The sequence below is a fragment of the Pygocentrus nattereri genome, chromosome 4, assembly GCF_015220715.1.
Source record: "Pygocentrus nattereri isolate fPygNat1 chromosome 4, fPygNat1.pri, whole genome shotgun sequence".
Classification (NCBI taxonomy): Eukaryota; Metazoa; Chordata; class Actinopteri; order Characiformes; family Serrasalmidae; genus Pygocentrus; species Pygocentrus nattereri.
In genome coordinates, this window is record NC_051214.1 from 50,845,998 (window position 1) to 50,854,283 (window position 8,286).

At 41.7% G+C, this 8,286-nt stretch overlaps 1 protein-coding gene across 1 annotated transcript; it reads left to right on the top strand.

Annotated features, from left to right (window-relative positions):
- Positions 1-4,107: 4,107 nt before the first annotated feature.
- On the top strand, positions 4,108-7,870 carry znf770 (zinc finger protein 770; the record flags this gene model as incomplete). The annotated part of the gene is made up of 1 exon (XM_017687173.2): positions 4,108-7,870. A coding segment is annotated over one exon (3,390 nt), but the record flags the coding sequence as incomplete, so codon positions are not given.
- Positions 7,871-8,286: the final 416 nt, after the last annotated feature.

Here is an 8,286-nt window from a genome sequence, read left to right on the forward strand (position 1 = left end):
TGATGTAAAAGTGTACACGGTTCTATATAGAACCACTGTCTTTACTAAAGAACTCTCGAAGAAGAAGAAGAACCGTGTATTTAAGAGTGTAGCATTAATATGTGAGGTGTGTTGAATAGGACTAGCGTTAAAGGGCCCATATCGTGAGAAAAACCAGCTTGTTCTGGTGTATAAGCACTGTTACAGTTTCATAATGTAAACAGAAATTAAACTTCATTTCGAATTCAATGTCTGTGTGATGTCACAAAAAACCCACATATTCACGTTCAACCACGTGTTTAGCCTGCTGCAGTTTAGTGCTGCCCAATTACATCTGGAGTTATAAGCGGTGTTCCATCCAGGGCCGCTTTATGAATGAGGGCAGCCAATCAAAATAGAGCTCATTTGCATATACACGGCTTAAAAGTGGAGAAGCAGAAAGTGGTGTGTTAAGCAGAACTCGCAGGAAAACATTCATTGATTCGTACGTCATATGATAACATATATGATATATGTGGAGATCAAGAGGGGCAAATAAGATAATAGAATAAATAATTATATTAATATAATAGTAATATTATGTCTTTGCTAGTGCCAGAGGAAAAAAAATTGATGCGTTTTGATGCTGGACTGAAGCTGCATATCAGGCTTCCTGGCCTCATAATGCACCACTGTGGTGTATTCTTTAATATTATTGGGGTAATTCAATATGTTTTCAGTAATATAGAATATTCTGAATACTAGTATTAAAGCATTAATAACATAAACTTTAAATATAATGCTGAAAATAAACACATTTCCCCGGTCATTTTCACATCAATGCCATTTAAAAGGTGTTACTCCACTGTGTTTCGTAACGATGTATAATGGGAGAGTCAGGGCTCGGTTAGAGGGGGAGTCGGGCGAACACCTGGCATCCCATCCACTCATGCCTGTGGATTAATGTCTGTGTAAGATTAATTTATATTTGTAGCTAAATGCAAACAAACCGAGTTCTGGAGGATTCAGAACAGAACAGCTTCTAAACACGAGGTTCTACTGTAACGGATAATGTTTTATTTTTATTGATCTCGGAGCTTTTAGACTCTCAGATGTGCCGGTGCTGTTAGTGCGGTGCTCATCAGCTCTGGCCTCGCGGGCGTACGCAGCACTTTCTGGGGGGGAAAGTGTTATTTTTTACCGTGGGGAGCAGAAAAATGTCCCCACGACCTCAACAGCCTTCACGTTTTCATCAGGCTGAGAGGATTTGGGTCCCACAACGACGTGGCGTTCAAAATTAAAGTAGATGGTATTTTTATTTTTAAAAGCTGTGTCTAGGAAAAGACCTACAGTAATACCCCACCCTTAAAAAGAGCCTTTAATCAAGGTGTGTGTGGTTCTATATAGCACTAAAAAGGGTTCTTCTATTGCACAGAAGCTTGATATCTACACACTTTTTAAAAGGTGGTTCTTTGAGGGTTCCTTAGTAAAGAAAATGAACACTCAAAGAACGTTTGCATGATCAAAGGTTCTTTGCATCAGGAAAGGGTTCTTCAGATTGACGGAGAGGGTGCTCTAGATGGTTCTATTCAGAACCTTTTAGAAAAGGGTTCTACATAGCACCAAAAATGGTTCTTCTATGGTTGTGATATCAAGCTTGACACAATGCAATAACCCTTTTTGGTGCTATGTAGAACGCTGTTCTAAAAGGTTCTGCATAGAGCCGTAACAGCACATTCTCCATCAATCGTTCATGATGCAAATAACCCTTTAATCAAGGAAAGGGTTCTTTGAGTGTTTTTATGGTTCTATATAGAATTTTCTTTACTAAAGAACAGACCTTTTCTTGTAAAAGCGTAGAAGAACACTTTTTGGTCCTATATAGAACCCTATACAACACATTCTCTTTCAATCTGAAGAACCATTTCACCATGCAAAGAACCATTTAGGCATGCAAATGGTTCCATATAGACCCCATGGTTCTAAATAAAATGAAAGAACCTTTAGAACTATCTTTCTTAAGAATGCAGGGTCCTACACGAGTGCATACACCCTTAAACAGTGGTTCCTCAAGGGTTCTGCGATTAAGACAGAGGTTGTGTGTGAAATCATGACGACTGAAAGCAGCGTTTGGATGATTTACTGGTTCTTTGTCTGGTTAAAAGGTTCTTCTCCATCAAAGAGAATATGGATCTTTAGAAAAAGAAGCCGTTCCTTTGCAGCAAGGACTGTAAATAATCTGTAATCTGTGTAGAACCCCTTCTGCTGAGAGTACAGATTATAAGAAGACAGCACTACAGGAAGGAAGATTATTCACAAGAGAAAATGCTGCTATAATAAAAGAGCTACAGTCCACGCCTCCGCTTGTCTGTTAGATGCCACTGCCACCTACTGGTCACTCTTCGTTTTGCTTCAGAGTTTAGTCGAAAGGAAAACCAAACACACATACATCTTCTAACCCCCCCCCCCCCCCCTCCCCCCCCCCGGGGGCTCTATCTACAGGTCTGTTTTCCCCAAAACTTTCATTTCCACCTAAACTAATCTATTAGTCCACCTAATTACTATAAACTAAAATCTCTTTTTTACACATAGGTGTGCATACATTTTATTTAAAAAATGCGAACTTGTGCCTGTACTGTTTATTTATTTATATTTACATACATCATTTTACATATACATCTCAATCCGTATTAACAGAATAAGCCCTTACATAAATCTTATAAATAGGTTAAAAATATACATGCCTATATATAATGTGTTTTTTTTTATATATTTTTATTTTTATACTTATATATATATATATATATATATATATATATACATTTTGACCGAGTGTGAGCTTCGGCGGAACCATTCACTCGGCCGCCGTTTCCAGCGGCCCTGGTTGAGGGACGGCGGGGTTTGTTTTGGACCGCTGTCTGTTTCGCGACGGGGAGAAAAGATGAAAGTTTGGAAGCGAACCGATTTAAACATCGACACGCTTCATGGGTTTTACTTGTACTTTACACCTGCGTTTTATCACGGTACGTGTAAGAGAGAAGTGCACATGCTGTTTGAGAGGAAACCGCTTCGGAAAGTCGGAACAGGCGTCCTGTTAGCCGTTAGCATCGTATTACTGTGCCCAGTTAACCGAGTTTTATTAAAATAATCCGATTATATGTGATATGATCGGGTCCACGGCGAAGCCGGAGAAGGCGTTGGGTGTTAATCTGTTTTGCTCATTAATTCCGCGAATGTTGGCTGTGAAGGATGGATGTTTTAGCCTAACGCTGCATCTCCACTCCTAAATAGAAGAGGAAGGGGGGCTGAAGGAATTCCCCGGATGCACCTTCTCTCTGGATGGGTCTGTAAAGAGGAATACGCGTAAATCAGAGAAGAATCTCCTCGCATGCTGTGTGTGAGCTCTTAAAGGCTTGTCTTTCTGTGTAATCGAACAGTTAAGATGTAAACAAAGTCATTCAGAGTGGTTTTGGTGTGAAACGCTTCGTCAGATTTGTCCACAGTGGTGGTGGAACCCGACGTCCAAGCCAGTACATTAAATGATTATGAATTCACTGCCTGATGTCTGAGAGATTGTTTTACATAAGTTTATAAAACCTAAAGTCTATTCATGGTGGAGGGATACACAATATGGTGTAGTGTAGTGATTAACACCTCTGCCTTCTACGCTGTAGACTGGGGTTCAGTGCCCCACCTGGGTAACCGCCCTACACTATACCAATAAGAGTCCTTGGGCAAGACTCCCAACACCACCTTCACCTACCTGTGTAAAAATGATCAAATTGTAAGTGGCTCTGGATAAGAGCGTCAGTCAAATGCCATTAATGTAAATGTGTGTAGAATGATGTGAGGCAAAATAGTCCCCAAGTAAAACTCATTATTGCAGATTTGCCACTATTTTCCCATGATCAACATTCCAGATAAAACCCAGAAGACGCATGTAGGCTAAGTGGTGGTTTTGGATTGTAAATAAAATGCTTTTATTTGTGTTGTAGTCATGGCGACCCCTGGTTCCTTTCACCACCTCTGTAAAGACGTCTGGATTATTTCGTATCATACAACTCTGAATAACGCAGACGTTTTGAGGAATTGTTGGAGTTACCTCTTTTTGATTTATCTTCTTTCTGTTTGTTCTGGCTTTCCAGATGAAAGCTCAAAGAGGTCTCAAGCTCTTGGAAAAAATATTTGATCGCTTGCATTATACGTGACCGGAACAACATGACGCACCAGTGTCCAGTTTGCCTGAAACACTTTGAATTTGTCTCAAAACTTCGCCGTCATCAGCTAACCCACTCTGGGCAGAGACCCTTCACTTGTTCCATTTGCGACAAAGCCTTCCAGCAGTCTACGCACTTGAAGAGGCATCTGGAGAGCCACGCAAAGCTGAGACCTATTTCAGTCTCGGGTGCAGCTCATTCACAGTTATCATTCACAAACTCTGAGGGCAGTTACGTACCTCATGATGTACCTCATGTCGAGCCTCAGATGAGCTTTTTTGAACAAACTGGGATCCAGGAGGACTCAGAGCTGGTTGATCAAAGTATGTGGTATAATGACCTGCAAACACACAATGAGACTGGATGGAAGCATGTTGAGGAAGACTGCCTGAAGGAGGAAAGGCTGGTTGAGCAGTCCATAAGAGATACTGCGCATGCGCGCTCGGTAATCCCGTCTTCACTGGAGCAAAAATACATTGAAGACAAAGTTGCAGACAAGGAGATGTGTGACATTGTCCAATGGAATTGTAGTGGATTTGGTGACATGGCAGAAAAAGAAAACGAGTACCATCAAAATAGCAGGTACTCTTGCGTTCAGCCTGAGCCAAGCCTTGAAAAACAAGAGCAGTCCAGTGTAATTTATGGTACTGAAGATTCACAAACTGATGTCATGGTATTAAACAGCTCTCATGAACAGGCATCGCTGGAGATGATTGAGAAGACACCAAAGAAGAACCAGTGTGCCACGTGCCTGAAGTGTTTTTCTGCACCTTCAAAACTTCAGCGGCATGTTCTGATTCATACCAGCCAAAGGCCTTTTGGCTGCCAGTTGTGCCCCAAGGCTTTTCGGCAACTTGCCCACTTAAAAATTCACTTGATCACTCATTTTTCACAGAGACAAACCAAGGCCAAACATAAATCCTGGAACATTCCCAGTGGAAGTGTCACTCAAAGCCTGGATCCACCACTGGGTCCCAGCATAAAAACATTTGTAGATTCCTCAGAGGAACAGTGGGCAGAAGAAAAAAACAAGGACCCATTGTTGGTAAAAAAGTCAAAGGAAAACAGCGTTGATGTGGAGATATTTACTAAAGATGTTAAAAAAGTGAAGGTGGACATTGAAACCTTGGGTAGAAACAAAATAATGCATGAATGCCCAGTGTGCTTCAAGTGCTTCAGTGCTCCATCCAAGCTAAGAAGGCACTGCCTCATTCACACTGGCCAGAGACCCTTTCAGTGTTCTGTATGCCACCGTTCTTTTAGGCAGTTAGCCCATCTCAAAGCACATTACAGCATTCACACCGGCCCCAGGAAAAAGACTTCACTTCAGCTGCACAAATTTGTCAACCAATCTCAAGCTTCAAAGACTAGGGTAAGACGTTTTATGGGCAGCGGCTTCAGCAGAAAATTCAGATCAACAAGGCTCACAACTGACAAAAATATTCTAGAAAGGGATCCGAGTGGCGTCGGGTACATTGCAGACAAAGCCAGCAGTAACACACAAGGTAATTGGTGCACAGTATGTTCAAAAAGCTTCAGTGCTCCATCCAAACTCAGACGCCATCTTCTGATCCACACAGGGCAGAGGCCTTTCCAGTGCCTGGTATGCTCCCGAGGTTTCACACAAAGAGCAAACTTAAAGGTTCACAGGTGTAGAGAAGAAAGCCAAGGAGCATTCAGCTCAACATCAAACAAGGTTCATCGTCTGAAGAAACTGGACAAGCAGGATGCTGCAAACGGTCAGCCATCTTTCACCGTGCAAGATAACACAGACTTTTTTATTCCAACTAATAGCTTCACATCTTCGTCAAAATGTGTCCCAGGAGATGATCGAGAGCTCCCACAGCGAGCCAGTGAAAATGTGACGTTTGAAGTTGAAGCCACAGAAAACCAAACTAAAGAGTCGGGGCACCAGTGCACAATATGCCTAAAAATGTTTAATTTTCCTTCCAAACTCTCCAGGCATCTTCTTATTCATATGGACATCAAGCCATTCACTTGCACCATCTGCAGCAAGTCCTTCAGACAACTCTGCCATCTACAGAACCATGAGAAGGTTCATACAAAAGCCAAAAGGAAAATTGCCTATAAAGGGAGTCAGAAGCGCAGGGTTGTTGTGTCAAAGGCCTCAGTCGCTTCCAAAACTTCTGAATTTTTGAAAAACAGCTGCAGTCAAGACTCAGGAAACCTTCCTTTGTTCCAGAAGCCAGATCCCGACCGTGCACTCTTGGGAAACAGGGACAATCAAAACCTGCAGCTGAGTAAACGTAAATCTGCACCTTCTGCAGAGGAATTATCTGTGCCATGCACAGCGTACAGTGACAGCACCAACTTTTTCATTGACGTCAACAAAAGTTGTCAAACTCAAAGCACAGTGATTCCTGCAAAGGCAGTGCAAAACACTTTGGGGCACAGAAAGCGGGATGTGAATCAGTGCACCTTCTGCTTGAAGACTTTTGATTTTCCCTCAAAACTTTCCAGGCACCTGCGGATTCATACAGGTGTCAGACCTTATCAGTGCCAGGTGTGTCATAAGTCATTCAAGCAGCTGAGTCATCTACAGTGTCACCAGTGGGTCCACAATAGAAAAGTTAAAATTCTGGTCAAAAAGACTCTGGAGCGTGTTCATCAAGAGAGGCCTAGAGACTTCCCCATGGCACACCAAGGTGAATGTGGGCCTTCCGGTTTAGATCATGATGATGGCAAGATCAAGTCAGAGGTTCATCTCCAAGGGGACAGATCTGTTCATCTTGCCCTCAAGCATGAAGCAGGTACCTCAGTGATTGGTGCTGATGGTGTATCCAGAAGTCTCGACTGGAATGGTCTGGATCATACGGAGCTAAGTGATCCCGGTCAATTTGAGGAAGGACCAGAGAACAGGCCTCCACGGGAGGTCCACTATTGTGTTCCTAATGACTGTTCCAATAGGTCTCCAACTGTCTCTGATTGTTGCAGGCTTGGTTTCGGTCATGAAGAACAGGATCTGGCAGGGTTCAAAGGACCAAAGGAGGAAAGGGCTGAGGAAGGTTGTGATAAACACCTCACTGAGCCACCAAATGACCTCCCTATTTGTCCGTCCTGCAGCCGGTGCTTTCCTACAGTAAAGAAACTTCAGGCACACAAATGCCCAATGCAGGGTCCTGAAGAGAGACTGCGGAAGTCCTACCATTGTGCTGTTTGTTTCAAGACCTTTGAAGCTCCATCCAAGCTGAAGAGACACTACGTGATCCACACAGGCCAGAGGCCTTACCAGTGCACCCTGTGTAACAAAACATTCACCCAGTCGGGTCATCTAAAAACACACATGTTCTCCCACAGATAGCAAGATAACGTCCTGCGCTGTCTCAAGCCTACAGTTCATGAGAGGAACTTGTGGCAAATGTGTCCTCTGCTGGGCTATGAACACGTAACATGAGCTGTGGACCTTTCATGTCTTTTGATACAAATCTAGCAGTTATAGTGCAATTTATTATCTAGATGATCTAGTTATTTATTACCCTTTAAAATGTATCATATTTGCCTCATTCACTGTTTGCTTTAATGATATATCAAAATTGTAATTCAAGCCTTTTATGATTTAACATATGATTAGAAACATTTGAAATATAATGACTTGGAGAATTTGTGAAGTTTCTGTGGATGTTAAGTGACAATAAATTAATGAACAGTGAAAATCACACTTTGGATCAAGTGAACAAGTTTAAGCTCTACATTTGTTTGTGCTTTGCTCTTTGAAATGGTCCATGTACGTCCATCTCTGTGCACTAGGTGGCATCAGTGGTCTGTTTTTACAGGAACATTTCCTTAATTAGATGCAGAAGACTGCTTTCCAGAACCTGATCAGTGGTATTTGCTGATAATTGAAATTTTCTCTTTTTCTTTTCAAACTTGTAAATCAAAAGTCAAATTTAGGTCTGTTTTTTCAAATCTTAAAAAAAAGTATATTCTTAAAAAAAAAGCTAAACTACTAAAACTTTGTACTTTCAATAATTATCAGTAGATGTGATGCACATTTCACACCTCCCCAGTTTATATTTTAACCATGCCTTTTACTATATGTGTACAAAATGTATAAGAATATAACATATTTACACTTCTATTCAGACTATAG